This window comes from Ovis aries, chromosome 5 (genome assembly GCF_016772045.2).
Source record: "Ovis aries strain OAR_USU_Benz2616 breed Rambouillet chromosome 5, ARS-UI_Ramb_v3.0, whole genome shotgun sequence".
Lineage (NCBI taxonomy): Eukaryota > Metazoa > Chordata > Mammalia > Artiodactyla > Bovidae > Ovis > Ovis aries.
This window is the reverse complement of record NC_056058.1, coordinates 63,799,666-63,822,876: the sequence shown is the minus strand read 5'-3', so window position 1 is coordinate 63,822,876 and position 23,211 is coordinate 63,799,666. Positions and strand designations below refer to the sequence as shown.

General features: G+C 45.0%; 1 protein-coding gene across 1 annotated transcript in view; it reads left to right on the top strand.

Moving 5' to 3' along the window:
* FAXDC2 (fatty acid hydroxylase domain containing 2) overlaps window positions 1-23,211 on the top strand; it is a 25,720-nt gene extending 2,509 nt beyond the window's left edge. Inside the window, exons 2-8 of the mRNA XM_042250827.2 lie at window positions 10,261-10,352; window positions 10,484-10,587; window positions 15,433-15,551; window positions 20,633-20,836; window positions 21,337-21,444; window positions 22,052-22,215; window positions 22,960-23,211. Of these exons, the coding sequence (XP_042106761.1) occupies window positions 10,261-10,352; window positions 10,484-10,587; window positions 15,433-15,551; window positions 20,633-20,836; window positions 21,337-21,444; window positions 22,052-22,215; window positions 22,960-23,116 (948 nt within the window). The 3' untranslated portion in view covers window positions 23,117-23,211. The remainder of the gene's footprint in view (window positions 1-10,260; window positions 10,353-10,483; window positions 10,588-15,432; window positions 15,552-20,632; window positions 20,837-21,336; window positions 21,445-22,051; window positions 22,216-22,959) is intronic.

Here is a 23,211-nt window from a genome sequence, read left to right as displayed (position 1 = left end):
GAGGAGAGTGAAAAAGTTGGCTTAAAGCTCAACATTCAGAAAACGAAGATCATGACATCCAGTCCCATCACTTCATGGGAAATAGATGGGGAAACAGTGGAAACAGTGTCAGACTTTATTATTCTGGGCTCCAAAATCACTGCAGGTGGTGACTGCAGCCATGAAATTAAAAGACGCTTACTCCTTGGAAGGAAATTTATGACCAACCTAGATAGCATATTGAAAAGCAGAGACATTACTTTGCCGACTAAGGTCCGTCTAGTCAAGGCTATGGTTTTCCAGTAGTCATGTATGGATGTGAGAGTTGGACTGTGAAGAAGGCTGAGTGCCGAAGAATTGATGCTTTTGAACTGTGGTGTTGGAGAAGACTCTTGAGAGTCCCTTGGACTGTAAGGAGATCCAAGCAGTCCATTCTAAAGGAGATCAGTCCTGGGTGTTCTTTGGAAGGAATGATGCTAAAGCTGAAACTCCAGTACTTTTGCCACCTCATGCAAAGAGTTGACTCATTGGAAAAGACTGATGCTGGGATGGATTGGGGGCAGGAGGAGAAGGGGACAACAGAGGATGAGATGGCTGAATGGCATCACTGACTCGATGGATGTGAGTTTGAGTGAACTCCGGGAGTTGGTGATGGACAGGGAGGCCTGGCGTGCTGCAATTCATGGGGTCGCAAAGAGTTGGAGATGACTGAGAGACTGAACTGAACTGAACTGGAGAAGAATATATTCAATAATATATATCACATTTGAAAGAAAAAAAAACTTGCTTTTGAATGGCACACATTATGAATGGTCATTACAATAAGTAAGACTTAAACATATTCTGAGCTGGGAGAGCATATAGGTTTTAAAAACCTGAGAAACATTGGTTGTAAAATCAGTTTTCCTTAAGAACAAGACAGGATGATTTCCTTAGCCAGCCAAGCCTTTCTGTTATTACTAATTCTCTTGCTCTCCCTTCCTCTCCCCGTTCATGAATGTAACAAACTCATCTTTAGTGTTATAACCAGATTTCAAAAATCTCTGTAATTTTTTTGTAATATGACCAGCATTGAGAATCTTTTCTGAACTTCTGCATTATTCTGTAATGTTCTAGGAGCAATGGGACCCCAAGGCTTCAGAATATCTCTGAAGATTTTAACCAGATGTGTTTATTTGGAGTTTGGGATGAGGGATATATTCCAGAAAAATTGATAAACATAGCTATAAAAATCTAACTTCCATTAGATCTGGAAGGGGCCTCCAAGATACTCTTATCAAACTTGCTCATATTATAAATGAGGAAACTGAGACCCAGAGAGGCAGAGGTCACAAAACTGGTGAATGACAGTGCCCAGTTTGAGCCCAAATCTACCTTCTTTCAAGATCTCAGAACCTGTCCTCCCTTTAAAGGAGATCAACCAAGGAAGGGACCATCTTATACAACCTTGAAGTAACAAGAAAGCTAAGCGAATCCTCAAAGACAGAATGGAGAGAAAAACCAGAGGATCAGGGAAGAGTGTCTCATTCTTGCAAACTCTACTGTAAACCTACTATGTGGCAAAGTTATTAGTGTCACGAAGATATATAAAGCTATTTTCTGTCATTCCTACCTCCACTTGTACTAATCCTCCCATCCAGAATTTCCTTCCTTGTCTTTACCACTACTCTGCCTCTTTAAAATAGAAAAAAAAAATTTTCTGCATATAGTGATCAATAAATATATGCGCATGGCAGTGATTCTTAGAGCACAGGAAAATAGGACATAGTGAGGAATAACATTAAAGGAGCGAGATAAGGCAGACCTTGGAAGTCAGTAAGGTTTGGTCAGTGCACAAGACAGACTTGAGTGGCCAGGAATATATACATTACACAAGTATCTAGATTATTGAACAAATACTGGTACCTCTAAAGAAAGCAATGATAAAAAAAAATGAACAAGTTGTACAAGATGTATTTTCTGAAGAAGCATTGAATGTTTGCTGAGCTTTGTGTTGTGCAGGGAATTAGGGAAAGATGACTAAGATGTGGTCTTTTAATTGGCCAGATAATGTATGGCACATGGACACAAAGGGACAGCGTGCAACCTTAAGAAGAACATGTAGCTCTTCAAGGTACCAAATGGAACAATCTCTGCACGTGCATGCTAAGTAAAAAAGCAAGGAGCATAACAAGTATATATGGCGAGCTGTTCCTAAAAAGGGGAGACATATATGTTAGTATTTACAGAGATAAGCTCTGGATGGAAATACAAAAACATTAGTTCTAGGGGTTGCCTCTTGGGAGAAGTAGAGGACTGGGAAGGATGAAAAAAGACTTGCTTTTCACTGTACACTCTTTTGACCCTTTGGTTTTTTATATCAGACATACATGCTGCCTAGTAAAAAAAAATTTTTCAGAAACTTAAAAATTCAATTCTTTTTCAAAAATCTCACCTTTTCACATCACGGGTCATCCTGTATCCTAATTTCACCTGTTTTACCTCTCCAGGGAGGGGTTCCTTTCCTGCATCTAGACTCAACAGCAGTAGTTGCCACATCTCTCCTCCCTTGGCTGCCCTCAGCAGCAACAGAAGCAATCAAAAGTGAGACAATGAGACCTTGTGGTCCAGGGAAGCTTTTTATCCACTTGGACACCCCATCTTCTGCCGTTGACATTATCTGACTCCCACGACTCTTACCAAAACTGCCTCCTACGAGACAGTGACATTTTAAGTTGAAGATGTAACAAGTTTGGAAAAAGAAAAGAAGACAAAAGCTCAGAGCTCAGCCAAATGTGCTTTTTTAAGCCGTGGCTTGAACTATTTCCTCTTGGTTTTCAGATGTCCTTTGGCAAGAAGGGCGTTTTTGTCTCTCATCAAAATAGACCCAAATTCTTTTTCCCATTATGTTCACGTGCCTGGCCTGAGACAGCCAATCGGCTTGGCCAGCCTCCCAGCCCACCCGAGTACTAGCAGGGTGAGAAGGCAGCAGCTGCCGACTGGGGGCTGAAGGAGGAGAGAGCTGGCTTGAGCTGTGCAGGGACCTGAAAGAACTGGGAAACAGCCCACTGCAGAGGTGAGTGGGAGCTGGGCAGGGAAGCTCGTCACCAAGATTAGGACACGTCCAAGTTCACTTAAAGAAAGGCCAAGCATCCCCTTCTCACCTTTGCACCTCTCTGTCTTGCCCACTTACAGTGCAGGTGAGATCTGCCTCTGAGAAATGTCCTGGGATGCCTTCTTAGTACACAGAGTCCTCTCCTGTCTTGCTAATGTCTACATCCTCCGCCTGTGTTTTCACCATCTCCCTCCTCTGTGTACTCCCATTTATCTAGCAACTGACAGATAATTCTGTCAAATGGATTGGGTTTGGCTTCAAAACCATGTGAAGGAGAAAACCCCAAGTTAGAATTCAAAAATCCGACTGTAAAAGACTGTCAGGAAGCAACTGTAGTTGAATTGCCTCTCTGTAAACCGGTATCCAGGGCCACCTGGAAGGCATGGGGCCAATTACAACAAAATTGCAAAGGCCCAAGGTACGTGTGTGGGCTAGGAGCTGGACAACCACATCCAAGCTGTTTTCAAGCAGCATACTGGGATTTATCAACAGCTGTTCCATGTTTACATTTGTGGATGTCCTGGTAGTACCCCAGGATGGATTCCCACAGAGGTTACCAAGGGAGAGGAATAGTGTATGTAGATGGGGATGAACAGGGGGCCAGTGATTTTCAGGGTGCTCATATGCATCCTTTGAGGTATAAGGCAAGCAAGACAAGATAGAGACTTGTAAGTTGCTTCAGTTTCATAGAAATTCCAACTAAATTTCTCTAGCTGGGATATAAAGAGTCCATTCAATTTGGCAGAAACAAATGCTCTGAGTATTAGCTTCTGACCTTAGAAAGGAAAGTGTATAGTGTAGGGAAAGGTGCTGAATTGTTTGACAGCAAATGTTAGACACATTCTGAGGGCAAAAAAAAATCTTTTCCCCTTCTTTTGTTTATTCAACAAATACTTCCTGAGTATGCTAGGCTTGTGTTTGGTGCTGTGGATCTCAGAGTAAACAAAATAGGCATGATTTCAGCCCGCCAGCCATGCAGTCAAGTGCGGCAGTAAATCTGAAGGGGTATAAGTACCCACAGCAAAAGCAGTGAAGAGGGCATTGCTAAAACTGTCGAGAGGGGGTCATTTTTGTCTCAGAGTTTAAACGTTTCCTTCAAGCATTTTACCTTCTTGAATGAATATCTTTTCCCTCTATAAGAGTTTCACTTACATACAGACCTTGTCATTCTACCTTCTCGAAACCCTCTTTATCAGAAGCTTTAAGCTGGAGGCAGACTGCTCAGCTTTTCCCAAGAATACAAACAGCCTGAGAGCAGAGGCTGAAGTGATGGCAGTTTCAGTCCTCAAGAGACAGTAGCCCTCTCCCTCATGAAAAAAAATTTATGTTATTCTGAAACCACTTGTGATACCAGGCAAAGTGTTAGAAAGCCTGGATTTTGTCAGACAGTGTGGAGTTTGGAACAAGTCAGTTTTGCTATCTAAGCTTATCTCTTTACCTATAAAATGGAAGGGGTAGACCAGATGGTCTATCAGGTGTTCCATTTCCCTAATAATTTTTTTTTAATAATTTCACAAGATATTTACAAAGAAACCATGTACATTCACATAAAATACTCTTGAGAGTCCCTTGGACTGCAAGAGATCCAGCCAGTCCATCCTAAGGGAGATCAGTCCTGAGTGTTTGTTGGAAGGACTGATGTTGAAGCTGAAACTCCAATACTTTGGCCACCTCATGCGAAGAGCTGACTCACTTGAAAAGATCCTGATGCTGCGAGGGATTGAAGACAGGAGGAGAAGGGGATGACAGAGGGTGAGATGGTGGTATGGCATCACCGACTCGATGGACATGAGTTTGGGTGAACTCCGGGAGTTGGTGATGGACAGGGAGGCCTGGCGTGCTGCGGTCCATGGGGTCACAAAGAGTTGGACACGACTGAGCGACTGAACTGAACTGAACTGATCTTTTACCTGTCAAATGGGAAACTTCATCAACCATGTAGAATATCCAGGAACCTCGAATCTGAAAGAACCAGGCTGCAGACAAAACTGCCTACTTCTCCCACCTTCATCCCATCCCCCTGCCCTGTCTCCAGAGTTTCAAGGCTCTGAACATCCACTATAGCTTCACTCTGTCATTTATCTAAATTCAGGATTCTATGATTAAAAACTGGCCTAGTCAGAATCACCTACTTTCAAAAGAACCACACTGAAAAGCATGTAATTTGGATAATCTTATAATACCTATTGAAATCCCTTTAAGGGAAAGTCAATTCATTGTCATAAAGTATTAGAATATTTACTTTTAGTGCATATAGTTTCTTTCTCTGAATGCAGTCCCATCATAAATGCCATTTCCTATCCTCCCCCTACATATTTTCTCACTTGGAAAATCAAGTTATATAGTATTATGTTATTAAATAGAGCCAAGAAGCATGTCTTATTCATCTTTGTATCCTCTGTGGCTAGCATTGTATCTAGAACACAATAAATGTTTCTCAAAATAATGATTAATATAGAAAAACCATGCCCTATTTTACTTTCAGTATTAAAAAAGAAAGCATGCACGCACAATATCTTATCCATTATTTACAGCTAATAGAGGCTGATCTTATTCCTCTTTGTGCCTGTACCACCTGAATGACACCCTGCATTCACCGACTTCAGCACATTCTATACATTGTGCAGACTCAGTCAGTATAATAAGCACTGAATTCAAGTTCTGCCACTAAATAACCGTAATCTGAAGCTGAATAATGAAAAATTTTATGCTTCCATTTCTTCAAAGGGAAAATGGGGGCAACAGAATAGATGAGATTGGGACTTTCATGGTGGTCCAATGGTTAAGACTCCAGTGCTTACAATGCAGGAGGCCTGGGTTCCATCCTTCGTCAGGGAATAGAGCCTGCATGTCACAACTAAAGATCCTGCATGCCGCAAAGAAGAGCCCGTACAGCCAAATTAAAAAAAGACAAAAAAAGAATAGTTGAACTAAAGACAATGGTAGTTCTTAAATGGGAGACCTCAAAAAGTAGAGAAAAAGACAAGAAGCATGATAAAAACGTAATGATTATAGTACCTTCGGTTCAGTTCAGTCACTCAGTTGTGTCTGACTCTTTGTGACCCCACAGACTGCAGCATACCAGGCTTCCCTGTCCATCACCAAATCCCGGAGCTTGCTCAAACTCATGTCCATCAAGTCGATGATGCCATCCAACCATCTCATCCTCTGTCATCCCCGTCTCCTCCTGCCTTCAGTCTTTCCCTTCAACCTTTCAATCAGGGTCTTTTCTAATGAGCCAGTTCTTTGCATCAGGTGCCCAAAGTATTGGAGCTGCTTCTTCAGCATCATTCTTTCCAATGAATATTTAGGGTTGATTTCCTTTAGGATTGACTGGTTTGATCTCCTTGCAGCCCAAGGGACTCTCAAGAGTCTTCTAAAACACCACAGCTCAAAAGCATCAGTTTTTCTGCACTTAGTTTTTTTTCTGGTCCAACTCTCACATGCATACACAACTACTGGAAAAACCATAGCTTTGACTACACAGACCCTTGTTGGCAAAGTAATGTCTCCACTTTTTAATATGCTGTCCAGGTTTGTCATAGCTTTTCTTCAATGGAGCAAGCATCTTTTAGTTTCAAGGCTGTAGTCACCATCTGCAGTGATTTTGGAGCCCCCAAAAATAAAGTCTGACACTGTTTCCATTGTTTCCCCATCTATTTGCCATGAAGTGATGGGACCAAATGCCATGATCTCCATTTTTTGAATGTTGAGCTTTAAGCCAACTTTTTCACTCTTCTCTTTCACTTTCATCAAGAGGCTCATTAGTTCTTCTTCACCTTCTGCCATAAGGGTGGTGTCATCTGCTTAACTGAGGTTATTGATATTTCTCCCGGCAATCTTGATTCCAGCTTGTGCTTCTTCCAGCCCAGAGTTTCTCATGATGTACTCTGCATAGAAGTTAAATAAGTAGCGTGACAATATGCAGCCTTGACGTACTCCTTTCCCAATTTGGAAGCTGTCTGTTATTCCATGTCCAGTTCTAACTGTTGCTTCTAGACCTGCATACAGATTTCTCAGGGGACAGTTAATGTGGTCTGGTATTCCCATCTCTTTAAGAATTTTCCACAGTTGTGATCCACATAGTCAAAGGCTTTAGCATAGTCAATGAGACAGAAGTAGGTGCTTTTCTAGAATTCTCTTGCTTTTCCTATGATCCAACAGATGTTTGGCAATTTGATCTCTGATTCCTTTGCCTTTTCTAAATCCAGCTTGAACATATGGAAGTTCTTGGTTCACATACTGTTGAAGCCTAACTTGGAGTATTCTGAGCATTACTTTGCTAGCATGTGAGATGAGTGCAATTGTGAGGTAGTTTGAGCATTCTTTGGCACTGCCTTTCTTTGGGATTGGAATGAAAACTGATCTTTTCCAGTCCTGTGGCCACTGCTGATTTTCCAACCTTGCTGGCATATTGAGTGCAGCACTTTAACAGCAGCATCTTTTAGGATTTGAAATTATTCACTAACTTTGTTCGTAGTGATGCTTCCTAAGGCCCAATTCCCTTTGCACTTAAGGATCTCCATGTAAATTTTAGAATCAGTTTGTCTCATTCCAGGGGAGATTTGGGGTGTGTGTGTGTGTGTGTGTGTGTGTGTGTTTTGTAACTCTTGGGTGATTCTAATGAGTAGCCAGCATAAAAAATCACTGCTGGCCATTCACTTTGACATTCCCTATTACTTAGCTGGTTGCATGTGAAAATGACTCCTAGGCTCACCTGCACTTTCTTATTCCAGATGAAAGGAGAAGCTGGACATATGCTACACAATGAGAATCCAAACCAGGTAAATATGAGTACCCTACCCACCAAACTGAGCTTCCCTGAATGTTCAGATGGTAAAGAATCTGCCTGCAATGCAAGACACCCAGGTTCAATCCCTGGATCAGGTAGATCCCTTGGAGATGGGAATGGCTACCTACTCCAGTATTCTTGCCTGGAGAAATCCATGGACAGAGGAGCCCAGCAGGCTACAGTCCATGGGTTGCAAAGAGTCAGACACAACTAAGTGACTTCACCTCACTTTAACCCATCAAAATGGTGAGCATGCAGCCAGCACTCCCTTCCATGCCTGTGCTTGCAGCGTGACTGACAGGGTGCTGGGATCACTGACATGTTAGTGAAGTGCTCCCCTCAGTAGCTGAGCAGAATCAATGGAGTCCAAGCTGCCTCCTTATCACTCAAGCCCCTTTGCCTGCATGTAGGGCACTGAAGAGCCCCACAGCTGTCCCACCAAGGTCTCCTGGCCCTTAGAATGCCCAGGCTCAGGCCTTGGGAACCACCCCCTTCTACATCTGCTCTGGGGATGAGGGAGGTCCACTCTGGTCTGGGGCGGGGGTGGGGAACAAGCTGCGGCAGATCCCAATAACGTCTGGTCTATATGCACCTGCCCTTCACAGAGACCTTTGTTTGTATATGTTCCTGGCACTTTGGGCTGCAGGAGACAAGAAAACATCATGATCCATGAAAACACATCGCGTCTTACACATGAAAACGATGTTTTAAATTTGGCTAAACTCAAAGGGAAGATTCTTAGGCCATCTGGAAAAGCTTATGAAAAGGGTCCTTTGAATCCTAAAAATGGAGTAACTGCAAAAGCCCAAGATGAACTGACTGGCAAGTTTGGGGGGACCTTTAAACAGCCTACGTAAAAGAACAGTTTCTGTGGTCCTGGTGATCCAACCCATAATGGCAGAGACAGAAAAAGAGAGAGAGAGATCAAGAAAGAAAGAAGAAAAGGAGGTCATTTTTCATAACTCAGGACCCCAAAGAGTAGTAGGCATTGAAAAACATTTCACTGGCCCTAGAGAATGACTTACAAACTTCTTCTGATTGAAAGTATAAAGGGGTAATCAGAGAAGAGTCAGTGCAGATTCAGGTTGCTCTGAATGCGTCCATCAAAACAGTCTACTAGGGGACTTCCCTGGTGGTCCAGGTGGCCAAGACTCCACACTTCCAATGCAGGGGGCCCAGGTTCCTTCCCTGGTCGGAGAAATAGATCCCACATGTTGCAACTAAGAGGTCACATGCCACAACTAAGGGTTCACATGCCACAATGGAAACATCCTGCATTCCACAATGCAGCCAAATATTTTAAATAAGTATTAAAAAAAAAAAAAAAACACTCCTCCAAATCTCCAAAGTCTGGGTTAAAACATGGCATCCTATTAGATCAGCTTCCTGGACAAGGGTGTGTGTGGTCTGGTTCACTAACTGCACACACCTGTAGGGACCACCACCTCTTGTTCTCTCCCTTGAAGGAACATGAGCAGACTCCATCCAGGCTTATAAACATCAACTGTAATGGACATTTGTCATCCCTGTGCAAGGTGCTATGGAAATTGGTAACACACCAGGGATTTCCTTCTACAAGACTGGACCTTCCTGTTTTACCATCAGGGTTGCTATCTTTGATGTTTTAGGCTTCTGGAGAACATGTCAGGACCACCGAGTGATGGCCAGTGCCTATTCTTTGCCCAGAGAGCCTCTCATCAGCATTAGACATAAGCTGGCAGCCCAGGCTTATGTCTATGGGAGGCAGAGGACTTATTACAAGTCAGAAAATGTGTTTGTTTACTCTTTTTTTCAAGGACAAAAGAGTGATGGGCACTAGAAAGCAGGCCTGGCTGGGGAACACAGTAAAGTCCCCATGGCCTCACTGAAGATCCTGCAGATCGCTCTGTGATGGCCGTCCCAGCCTTGCTGCCCACTGAATTTCAATGGGGAGCTTTAAAAACAGGGCAGCCCATGCTCCACCCAGAGACTCTTATGTAAGTGAGCTGGGAAGGAGCCTACATATTGGGATTTTTTAAAAGCTCCCAAGTGATAGCCATGTATAGAAAATCTGCATCTCTGTTCAACACGAGGACTGGTCATGAAATCCCATGGCTCTTGGAAGACTCATCTGTCATTATCTAGGTGACAAAACTGCCTGCTAGATTCTCTGAGGCAGGTGTGCACTCTTCCTTCCCTCCACCCGTAAGCTCTAACTTTCATGCTCACCTCTGCACAAGCTTGAGAGCTCTTGACAAGGAAGAGCCTCCTATGGAAGCTCGGAAAGGTCAGCAGATGTGCCATGCTGGCATGACTGAGAACCTGATGGCCCATCACTCCTGCGAGGCTTCAGCAGGGAGCTGCCTGAGAAGGCACTAGTCTGGTTGGGGCCTGGCATTTTCGGGTCCTCCCCTAGAAGGGGCACATCTGGGGCTCCATGAGGAGGATGGCTTTCATCCTGGGCTCCAGCCTTTTCTTGCTGATGATCCACTGGAACTGTGTCATAGGGTGAGTCTGCTCGGCCGGCTCTAATTCAGGATCTGCAGGCCTTGCGGGGGAGATCTGCGGGCAGAGCATGGATTCAGGAGCTGTCCACCCACCAGTCTTCACTCAGAAACATGAATGAGTTTTCTTTCAAGGCATTTTCAGAGATTTTGGGGTGCTTCCATCTACTTTTGGCAAGCCCATTGGGAGAGGTTGCTGTCTACATTTGAAGGGAAGGAGTGGCTCCTCTACGTTCTAGGTAAGATTCCCAGACACCAGCCCTTAGGGTGGGTATGGGTTATAGCTTAATTCTGTTTGTTTTGTTCTCTACTCTGAGACTTCTCAGTTTATTACTCTAAGGAAAGAGGACCTAAAGACAGTGGTAATCCCAAAGAGTACTAAATTTGTGGGCAATCTTGAATGGATGTTTAAGGAACTTGAGAAAAAAGAACTTGAGACATCCCCCTAGCTATGTCAAACAGAGAGGAAAAAGAAATAAAAGGAATAAAAAATAATTTAAAAATAAATAAAAGGAATCCAGATTGGAAAAGAAGTAAAACTCTCATTGTTTGCAAATGACATGATAGTATCCACAGAAAACTCTAAAGATTCTATCAGAAAATTACTATACACTGAAAACCCTAAAGATTCTATCAGAAAATTACTAGAGCTAATCAGTGAATTTAGCAAAGTTGCAGGATATAAAAATCAATACACAGAAATCTCTTGCATTTCTATATACTAACAATGAAAAATCAGAAAGAGAAATTAAGGAATCAATCCCATTCACACTGCAACAAAAAGAATAAAAAATACCTAGGAATCAACCTACCTAAGTCATTCAGCCGTGTCTGACTCTGTGATCTCCATGGACTGTAGCCTGCCAGGCTCCTCTCTCCATGGAGTTCTCCAGGCATTACTGGAGTGGGTTGCCATTCCCTTCTCCAGGGGATCTTCCAACCCCAAGGACTGAATCCAGGTCTCCTGCTTTGCAGGCAGATTCTTTACCTTCTGAGCCACCAGGGAAGCCCCACCAAAGAAGACAAAAGAGCTGTATTCAGAAAACTATAAGACACGGATGAAAGAAACCAAAGACAACATAAACATATGGAGAGATATTCCATGCTTCTGGGTAGGAAGAATCAATATTGTGAAAATGACTATACTACCAAATGTAATTTACAGATTCTATGTGATCCCTATCAAATTACCAATGGCATTTTTCACAGAACTAGAATTAAAAAATCTCACAATTCATATGGAAACATAAAAGATCCTGAATAGCCAAAGCAATTTTGAGAAAGAAGTATGGAGCTGGTGGAATCAACCTTCCTGACTTCAGATTATACTATGAAACTAGTCATCAAGATAGTATGGTACTGACAAAAACAGAAATATAGACCAACAGAACAGGGTATAAATAAATATGCCCATGAAATAAATATACCCAGAAATAAACCCATGCACCTACAGGTAGCTTATTTTTGACAAAGGAAGCAAGAATATACAATGGGGCAAAGACAGTCTCTTCAATAAGTGCTGCTGGAAAAACTGGACAGCTAGCTATGTGTAAAAGGATGACCCCATACACAAAGATAAACTAAAAATGGATTAAAGACCTAAATGTAAGACCAGAAACTATAAAACTCTTAGAGGAAAACATAGGCAGAGCACCCTATGACATAAATCATAGCAAAATCCTCTATTACCCACCTCCTAGAGTAATGGAAATAAAAACAGAAATAAACAAGTGGAACCTAATTAATTTAAAAGCTTTTGCATAACACAGGAAACTATAAACAAGGTGAAAAGACAACCCTCAGAATGGGAGAAAATAATAGTAAATGAAACAACTGACAAAAGATTAATTTCCAAAATATACAGGCAGCTCATACAAGTCAATACCAGAAAGACAAACAACCCAATCAAAAAGTGGCCAACAGACCTAAACAGACATTTCTCCAAAGAAGACATGCAGATAGCTAATAAATACATGAAAAGATGCTCGACATTGCTTATTATTAGGGAAATGCAAGTTAAAACTACAATGAGATATCACCTCACACTGGTCAGAATGACCATCCTCATCCAAAAAAAAAGATGATCAAAATTCAATAAAGAGGGAAGATGAATGAAAAAAAAATTTTTAAAAATGGACCTTAAAAAAATCTATAGATAATAAATGCTGGAGAAGGTGTGGAGAAAAGGAAACCCTCTTGTACTGTTGGTGGAAATGTAAATTGATACAGCCACTATGGAAAACAGTATGAAGATTCCTTAAAACATTAGGAATAAAACCACCCATATGACCCAGTAATCCCACTACTAGGCATATACCCTGAGGAGACCAAAGCTTAAAAGACACATGTACCCCAATGTTCATTGCACCACTGTTTACAATCCCTATGACACGGAAGCAATCTAGATGTCCACTGACAGATGAATGGATAAGGAAGGTGTGGTAATTACATACAATGGAATAGTTCCATAATAAGGAACATATTTGAGTCAGTTCTAGTGAAGTGGATTATCCTAGAGCCTATTATACAGAGTAAAGTAAGTCAGAAAGAGGAAAATAAATATTGTATACTAATGCATATATATGGGATCCAGAAAGATGGTACTGATGAAATAAATTATTTGCAGGGTAGTAGAGGACACAAAGACAGAGAGAACAGACTTATGCACACAGAAGTGGGCAGCAACGAGAGGGTAGGATGTATGGAGTGAGTAGCATGTAAACACACATTACCATTTATAAAATAGATACCAATGGGAATTCGCTGTATTACTCAGGGAACTCAAACCAGAGCTCTGTAACTTCCAAGAGGTGCGGGATGGAGAGGGAGCTGGGAGGGAGGGTCAAGAAGGAAGGAACGCAGGTAAACCTCTGACTGATTCATGCTGATGTTTGGCAGAAAACAACACAATACTGTAAAGCAATTATCCTTCAATTTAAAATAAATTAAAAAAAAAGATCTTGAGACATTTCCTACATACACAAAAATAGAAAAATTTAAAAAGTTTATGTATAAACGAAAGCATGTGAGAGCAGTACTCCAGTTTCCAGGCGTCAGGCTCACAAGCACAGAGGGTTGCTGCATCTCATGTGAGGCTGTGTCCTTGGAGCTGATGCACCCCAGCTCTTGGGGCCTGACAGCATGTGTTCAATCAGCAAATATTTACTGATAGTGCCACTTGCTCTGAAGAGTACTAAGGAAACAGAGTAGAAGAAAAAGCTATTTTAAGCTAGATATCTATAACAGCATTATCTACAATAGTGACTGTCCTCAATTATACATGCATTCACTCAAATAGTACTTATTAAGTGACTTTGTGCCAAACTCATAAGTAGGATATAGGGAAATTTAAGATAAAGTATTAACATACTCTAGCTACCCCCTTCAAATTATGTCACAGTCTGACTGGAAGAAAATGACTACAAAACAAACCTCAACCAAAACTATGTCACAGCCTAGAAGGGGAGATAAAAATGTGTCAGTGTCACAAAGCAAATGTAGAGAGAAATAAAAGGTCTCATGTTCCTGACGACTGTTTCCTTCAGAAAGAAAACTCTGAAAATGGGCTAAATATTAAACATGACGGGTTAATGGAATCTTAAGGACTCACTGAAAAACACAATGCAAATTACAAATGTACATGGGGAGAGTGGTGGGAAAACATTTTATGTCTCTGTTACAATGATGGGGAAACTACCTATCCTCTGTGATAGGCAGTGATAAGCAAATACAAGACAGAAAAAATATTGGCAATTTGACAAGTTAGGGCTGAAAAAAAAATGCTCAAGACACCTCTTGCGATTTTCACTCTGTATTCCTCAAGGAGACCTTGGATGAACAGGGAGGCAGGCAGCTCGATGGACGGCCCACTAGGCCTAAGGGCCAAACTGCCCTGAGGACCTTTATGCCAGTCACATTTCCCCACTGTGTTGGCCAAATACTTTCCAGGTATTGGCTGGCACAAGCCATGGTGCTCAGCTGATGGAGCCAGAGGGCTACTAGAGGAGGATGGAAGGCAGAGAGAGAGAAGGGAGGAAAACACCCTTGCTCCCCGGGATGCTGAAAGCAGAGGAGGCAGCAAATCAAGGGAAAATACAGTGAACAGCACAAGAGTTAGGTAACACTGTGATGTCACCTGGGTAACGGCCACTTGCGGTGGACAAAGCGCTTATTTGTTCACCGGAGGAGATCAGAGATATTTGGAGTGACTTCATGGAAAAGGGGGATCCTGACCAAGAGCCCTATCTAAATTTGTGTTGATCGGCATTTTCTAAAACATCCTGCAGGACAACAGCATTTCTGTAGGAGGTTAATGGGGCTGGGGGGAGACCATACAAGGTATCATCCAAATGGGTCACGTGTGAGAGTAAAGGAGGGGTTGTTAAGAATGATGCTGGAATCATAGACGTAAATTGAAACTGTCCTGGGCAGACAGGGACGTATGGCCATCCTCTTCTGAGCTATCTGAGAAAACAGTACTGGATACAGAAAAGCCTGGGAAAGGCTGAGTTTAACAAAGTCAAACAGGAAATATCAGAGCTGTTACCACACTGGTCTGGACCCTGACTCTCCAGGAGGGCAGGGTGTGAAGATTGTTTAACCAGGGAGCCCCTCAGAGATGGGTTTTCCACTTTGGAAAATGCCCACTAGACACCTGAGCTCCCTCTGCTCATGGCCTCATAGGCTCATGAGGACCAGGTGACGCGAGTGCCCGTCATGAGCTGAACTGGTCTCCCCCTGCTTCTCCCTTCCTCGGCTATTCTTTGGGCTCAGTGGGCAGAGACCCAAAAGTCATTTCTACGTGGAGTGCATCACACATCTTATAATGTTTTGTTGTTCTGTCTCAAACCACCTAGAAGTCTATTGCCCCCGTACTACAGCTAAGAAAAGAGATAGAGACACTCCTTAAGTGACCCATGCCAGCTTTCAGAGCGGGCTTGTCACCTGAAGACTAAAAGCAGGGCCCCGGCCCTGGGCCTGCGCACAGTGCAACCTCAGTCACCACCGAGCGTGTGTTCAGGGAATACTTACCCTGCCAGCTCCGGAAGTTGCCCTGATGTTTTCCTTCTGCTTCCTAACTTTAGGTGTCACCCAAGTGCCTCTTCTGGTCTACTGGCCCTTCAGTGGACTTCTCCTGGTGGTGGAGGCTAGAAAGCCTAATTTCATCTCCCCCTACCGAATTCAGGTCGACAGCAATGGCTGTGTGAGTGTTGCTGCTGCAGCTTCTGCAGGCTGGAGCACAGAGAGCAGCGGCTGAAGCTGCGACCTCCAAACTCTGCTAGCCAGCCCCGGACACAGCATGGCCAGTGCGAGCCCAGTGCTTCTGCAAAAGGCTCCCCCAGATTAGAAGCTTAGAGAGAGTACGTAATACGTCTCAAATCTCAGAACCAGCCAGTCAAGACTCATGTCTGGTCTCCTGACCCCTAGACTTGGCTCTCCAGCTGCCTGTTCTGGCCCTTGACACCTGGGTCAGCATTTTAGGAACAGAAATGACTGTCTCAGTCCAGCACTGACCAAGCCCCAGAGAAGTCAGGCAGGTCTCCCCTTACCCACGGGAACAGGGACAGCAATGGCAGACGCTGACAGGTATCAGTTGGCCTTGTTTGGGAAGGACACAGCTGCTGAAACAATGGATAACCCCACCATCATGAATTCTGTCTGTGTGCTTGGTGGTTGTTTTTTAAGCAGGGACTCCTTCCTGATTATTTCATTCAACCAGTTGAACAGAGCTGCCAGATTTTATAAAACCAGTCCACGCTCTGCTTACCCTCCCTCTCTTCTGGACAGGATAGCTAGTTCATGCTTCTCCTCCCTCTTCAAATCCTCAACACATCCTCCTAGATTATGGCTTTGCCTTCAAGTAGAAGAGACCCTTCACAGCCTCGCACCACTGCAGCCTGCGGGGAGCAACTGCACGCATGCTCTCCCTGCCCACCTGGGGCAGCATGTGGTCTCTCCTTGTTCCTCCTCCAGCTGTTCCTCTACCATCTGTATGCTGCAGCCACCACCTCTTGTTTACTCCAGCAATTATTCCTTCTCTTTCTTTCATTCTTTTCATTTTTCCTCTCCTGCTCTCTTCGGTTCAGTTCAGTTCAGTCGCTCAGTCATGTCCAACTCTTTGTGACCTCATGAGCTGCAGCAGGCCAGGCCTCCCTGTCCAACACCAACTGCCAGAGTTTACACAAACTCATGTCCATTGAGTTGGTGATGCCATCCAACCATCTCATCCTCTGTCATTCCCTTCTTCTCCCGCCCTCAATCTTTCCCAGCATCAGGGTCTTTTCAAGTGAGTCAGCTCTTCACATCACGCGGCCAAAGTATTTCAGCTTCAGCATCAGTTCCTCCAATGAACACCTAGGACTGATCTCCTTTAGGATGGACTGATTGGATCTCCTTGCAGTCCAAGGGACTCTCAAGAATCTTCTCCAACACCACAGTTCAAAAGCATCAATTCTTTGGCACTCAGCTTTCTTTATAGTCCAACTCTCACATCCATACATGACTACTGGAAAAACCATAGCCTTGACTAGACGGACCTTTGTTGGCAAAGTAATGTCTCTGCTTTTGAATATGCTGTCTAGGTGGGTTATAACCTTCCAAGGAGTAAGCGTCTTTTAATTTCATGGCTGCAATCACCATCTGCAGTGATTTTGGAGCCCAGAAAAATAAAGTCTGACACTGTTTCCCCATCTATTTGCCATGAAGTGATGGCACCAGATGCCATGATCTTCGTTTTCTGAATGTTGAGCTTTGAGCCAACTTTTTCACTCTTCTCTTTCACTTTCATCAAGAGGCTTTTTAGTTCCTCTTCACTTTCTGCCATAAGGGTGGTGTCATCTGCATATCTGAGGTTATTGATAGTTCTCCCGGCAATCTTGATTCCAGCTTGTGCTTCTTCCAGCCCAGCGTTTCTCATGATGTACTCTGCATAGAGGTTAAATAAGCAGGGTGACAATATACAGCCTTGACATACTCCTTTTCCTATTTGGAACCAGTCTGTTCTTCCATGTCCACTTCTAACTGTTGCTTCTTGACCTGCATACAGGTTTCTTAAGAGGCAGGTCAGGTGGTCTGGTATTCCCATCTCCTTCAGAATTTTCCACAGTTTATTATGATCCACACAGTCAAAGGCTTTGGCATAGTCAATAAAGCAGAAATCGATGTTTTTCTGGAACTCTCTTGCTTTCCTGATGATCCAGCGGATGTTGGCAATTTGATCTTGGTTCCTCTGCCTTTTCTAAAACCAGCTTGAACATCTGGAAGTTCATGGTTCACGTATTGCTGAAGCCTGGCTTGGAGAATTTTGACCATTACTTCATTAGTGCGTGCTCTCTTACTCTCTGTTTTATCACAAACCTGCTATAATTTATCCCAGCTTAAAAACCAAACCAAACTCAAAACTGTTACCTCCCTCTCCCATACGCACTCCCACTCATATTTTTGGTCCCCTTTGCAGAGTTGTCTCTACAGTTTCCAGTTCCTCTCTGTCTACTCTTATTCCCCATCATTTCACACTATGAAGAATGGAAAACACATATACAGAAGGTGAAAAGGTAGTACCCTGATCACTCATTTACCCACCACCTAGATTCACCTAGGACTTCCCTGGTGGCTCAGACGGTTAAGCGTCTGTCTACAATGTGGGAGACCTGGGTTCGATCCCTGGGTCGGGAAGATCCCCTGGAGAAGGAAATGGCAATCCACTCCAGTACTATTGCCTGGAAAATCCCATGGACAGAGGAGCCTCGTAGGCTACAGCCCATGGGGTCGCAAAGAGTCAGACACGACTGAGCGACTTTCCCTTACCTAGATTCACCAGTCTTAAACAGTTCAAAATGTGTGCTTTTGCTATATATAAAATAAATATCTATGCATCTATAATTTTTTGGTTTGTTTGAAACTAAGACATCATAAAACTCTAAATCCTTCAGCCTGTACCTCGTACAAATAAACACAAAACTATCCTCTCACCTACTCTAGCTAGAAACTTCCTCCCATCAGGCCTTAACCTCCATGGCTCCTTCAGAATGTACAGGTCGCCAGTGTCCCCGTCACAGGCTTGTCTCATTAGACCTCACAGGGCTGTTTTCACAGTTGCTCCCTGGCGCCCTGTTGAAGCTTCTACTGGCTCCCAAGGCCCTGCTCTGTCCTCCAGCCTCATAGCTTACCCCTTCCCAGCCTGCTTTCTGGCTCCACCTCAGCCTAATCTCCCCAACCTCTTAATGTTGACACCCAGGGCTCAGCCTTGCTCTGCTTCTCTGTCCTTGTTTCTTCAGTGTCATGATTTTAAACAGCACCTAAACTCTGACAGCTCACACACATGTAGCTCTCAAACCCAGACTCTCTCCTGATCCAGGATCAAATATCCACCTGCCTCATAGACATCTCCAATCCAACATGATCTACAGACCATTTCTGAACTTCTACTCCCTCCAAAGTCTTTGCTCCCCACAGCCTCCCCCATCTGAGTTGGGCAGCTTCTCACACCCAAAGCCTTGGAGTCACTCTTGAGAATGTTCTTTCCCTCACACTCCACATCCAGTCTATCAGGAAACCTCCGGAATCCAACCACTTCTCACCACCTCCATTGCCACCCCCCTGGTCTGCGCCACCGGCCTCTCCTGTGTGTATTTTTGCAATTCTAATTAGCCCCCCCCCATTTCTGTTCTTGGTCTCCTACCGTCTATTCCCAACACAGCAGCCAGAGTAAGCCTGTATGTGCTGTCACCTCTGGGCTCACGACCCTGGGATGACATCTACTTCTCTTGGAGTAAAAGTCCAAGTCCTCAGCGTGGCTTCAGGGGCCCTTATGCACTGTCTCCTCCCCACCTCTTGACCTCACCTTCCCACTCCTCACCCCACTGCTCACTCCTCTCCAGCCGAAGATGGCAGGAGTGTGACGCCTTAGAGCCTTCTACCAGCTCTTCGCTTTACCCGAACACACTCCCCCTCCATAAATGTTTCCTCTTCATCATTTGTTCAAATCTCACCATCAATGAAGCTTACCCTGATCATTCTATTTAAAATGGTAAGCGTATAAGTTCAGTGAGGGCAGGAATTTGTTTTGTTCCGTTTTCTTCCCAGAACACAACACACTGCCAGGAACACAGAAAGTACTCCATAAATATCATTTGAATGAATGAGTGATCATACATCACACTCTCCTTTTGGTCAAGGTTGCCAGAAGAGGTGTTTTACTTCCTCTATAGGTAGTCTGAAATGAGGCTGGCCAGACTTGGCTTTGCCATGGGATGAAACTGAAGGTTTAGAGACTGAATTCTGGTTCCTCAATACACACAGTGCTTGGAGAAGCCAGAGAGCCAGGCCTGAACTATAAGGACCACTCTGAACCTGGCCTTGCCTTGGGGCAATACACCTCCAGCTTGCAGAAATTTCTCAGGAAGAAATCCTTTCTGACACCCCCAAACAAGTTCATTAGGACCAGCAAGTGACCTGTGGTCATGGGGCTATTCCCTGGAACAAGCTGGTCAAGAGGCCATATAGCAGCTCCCTGGCTCCTTCTTCACTAGGGCCTGATGTAGTGAGACTAGATTGCATGAAGGGAAAGGGGGTGACTGGTCCCCAAGGAAAGGTTGGCTGCAGCATTGAGGCCCAATGGGGTGGAGCATGTGGGGCCAGCTCTCCTCAGTGACGTGGGAGAATGCTCAGGCAGGCCCCCATCCTGAGCTGAGGTCCCTGAGGGTGACATCCTATCACTGGTAGTCCTGTGACTACCACCCTGAACAGCAGGAAGACCCACTTACACAAGTTGGTCAAGAGGCCAGATTGCAGCTCTCTGACTCAAATCCGTCTTCGCTTGGGCCTGGTGAGGCAAGGCTAGACCACTTGAGGAGGCACATCACCTCGATCTCTGCACCTGACCCTGGTCAAGCCTCCCTGGATGACCAGGGGCCAAAAGGCTGAAGAAGCAGTCAGGCTGACCGCCTTCTCCACGCTCCCTAAGGTGCCTGTGTGAATACATAGGGTTGGGCCTGGGCGAGAAATGGGGAGGACAGCGGTGGAAGTCGTAGCAGGAGGAAGCAGCAGGCAAGTTCAGACAGACACTCAGGCTGCGGGAGGGGACCTACCAAAAGCAGGGCATGACCAGGTGGCTTCCCCCAAGCTGGTCCACACGCGGGGGCTGCCAGCTCCAGCCGGGCATTACTCCTAGCACCCAGCCCAGAGCGAGGGCCTCCTGAGAAGAGTCCACAGGGGAGCCTGGTTTCCAGAAGACAAAGACCTGCTTATACTCTTGTCCACTTCCTTCCTTCTTTCCCTTCACAGGTGGACCCCATGAAACCACACCAGGCTCTCCTCATGATTCTCTTCAGTCAATTCGTGATCTCTCTTCCCATGCTGGTCTCACTCTATCCCATCCTCAAGTTGTGGGGACACCCCTGCCGTCGAGAGCTCCCCACCTTCCACTGGTTCCTCCTGGAGCTGGTCATCTTCACGCTGACTGAGGAAGTGCTATTCTGCTACTCACACTGGTGAGCACACTCCTGATCACAGCCAGCACCTCACTCTCCAGGTACACCTATCACCCAGGAAACAAGGCCTCCTTGGAGTTGTGGGGATGGGACACCACCACCTAGCCTGGAAAGCCTCTTGTTATCTAGGTAACAGGAAGACCACTCTATGCTCCATAGCTGGCAACCCAAGACAACCCAGGAGTGTCTGGAACTCCCATTTATGCCTGTGGCAGGGCAGTTTCCCATTCATTCCCCTACGGAATCCTTTCTGGCCATCATCCACTTTGCAGCTCATACAAATGAGGCAAAGACAGGCTATGTCACCCTCCCCAAATTATGTACCACAAAAACTCAAAGGCAGGTCTGTCTGGGTGCCAATTCAGTGTGTTTTCAACTTTGCTCCTTATATGTAACCCCAGTTTTTACCTTTGCTTTCTCAAGTTCTGATCAGGGATGGGGAGAGGGAGGCTGGCAAATTATGAACTGGTAACTATCTTTCACCACCACTGGTAACCATCTTTCCTTCACCACCCAAAACTCCATAAGAAAATCCGTAAGAAACACCATGAGTGGACAGTACCCATCACTGCAACCTGTCTATCTGTCCACCCTATTGAACATGTGGTGAGTAGAGCTTGGCTTCCCCAGAGGAGAGGACAGAGGGCCCCAATCCCCTTCCTTAAGCTAAGGTCTCCTGCACAAAATGGGACCACAGTGGAAGTTTCTTTCTTCTGCCCCTTCCACAGCTACCATTTATGCTGGCATATCCAAGGAAAAGCCAGACACCTAATGTGAGTTATCTCATTTAGTCCTCCCAACAAGCATTTAGAAACAACCATTCTGATAATGAGGAAATTGGGGTTCAAATAGTTAATATCTTGTCCTAGATTTCAAGCTGAAAGTTGCTTGAAATTCGCCCAGTTGTGTCTAGCTCTTTGCGACCCCATGGATTGTAGCCTGCCAGGCTCCTTTGTCCATGGAATTCCCTTCTCCAGGAGTTCTTCCCAACCCAGGAATCAACCCTAGGTCTCCTGCCTTGCAGGCGGATTCTTTTTATGGTCTGAGCCAGCAGGAAACCTGAAAGACTCCAGTAAATTAAGGTCCAGAAATTCATTCATCTTCCCCAGATCTGAGTCAGGAAGTCTTCCTGGTACCACTCTGGGGGAAGGGGCCATCCACCTTGGTTCCCTTCCTCCCCTGAGGCCCCCCTCAGACAGCTCTCTCCTTGCAGATCAACATGCTGCCGGCAATACTGGATCCAACAGTAATGGTCTCCCACTTGCCCTCCATCACCACGTGGACTTCCTTGGCCCTCATCTTCACTGTGATCTCCCACTGTGGCTACCACCTACCTTTCTTGCCTTCACCTGAATTCCATGACTACCACCATCAAAAGTTAGGCACCCCTCCCCACTTTGGGTCTCTGGGCAGTTAACACTCACCTTTATTCCTGGAGCTCCTGACAGCAGACCCTGGTGTCTCAGTGTAAATGTGGGTCTAGTGGAGGGAGAGGCGTCTGGGGTCAGCACAATAACCACCATCGTGGGACCCAGATCACCTTGCCATTTTGATTCTGACACTGGATCTTCCTTGCCACTGTTTAAGCTCCATTTACACCTGGACCCTTTGAGTATATAGCGTAAGCTATGGGCACTACCAGAAAAATGCATGTATGCATACAATTCCTGCAGGCAATTCAAGGGGAGCTGTGCACTTTCTGAAAGCCTCCAGTCTCAGCAGTGTGGTCTAGGACCCTCCTGCATCAGAAATCACCTGAGATGCTTTTTTCAAATGCAGGCTCTGGGGTTCCACTTCAGATACACAGAATCAAAGCCTCTGGGGAAACAGGGCCTGGCAACTGCATTTACTAAGTGTTCCAGGGGAATCTGATGGATTCCAGAACCTACCTCAACAAGCAGGCTCTGCTGCAGGTTCTGACTTGTGTGCATTAAATCAGAGAGAGAGCTTTTCAAAGGAAAAGCATCAATTTTTACTCTGGAGGGGCCCAGCAATCTGTGCATACCCAATTGTGTGACTCAGAAGCAGGTGGTGGGCATGGTGGGGACAGGAAGGCTCCGGTGGGCACAGGTGAAATGGACATGAGCACACTAGGCTTCAGCACCCTCCTGTCTCCTCCAGGGTCGACCAGTGCTATGCCGCTCTGGGGATGCTGGACTACCTCCATGGGACTGACATCGTGTTTAGGCAGACCAAGGCCTACAAGAGACACATGATCCTGCTGGGCTTCACCCCACTCTCTGAGAGCATACCCGATCCTCTGAAGATGATGGACTAACAAACAGCTGCAGTTCCACACTGGTCATCCCTTCAGCAGACAGTCCTCTGCTATGCCTGAGGACTCCTACTCACACCTACAGCTTGCTCCTTCAG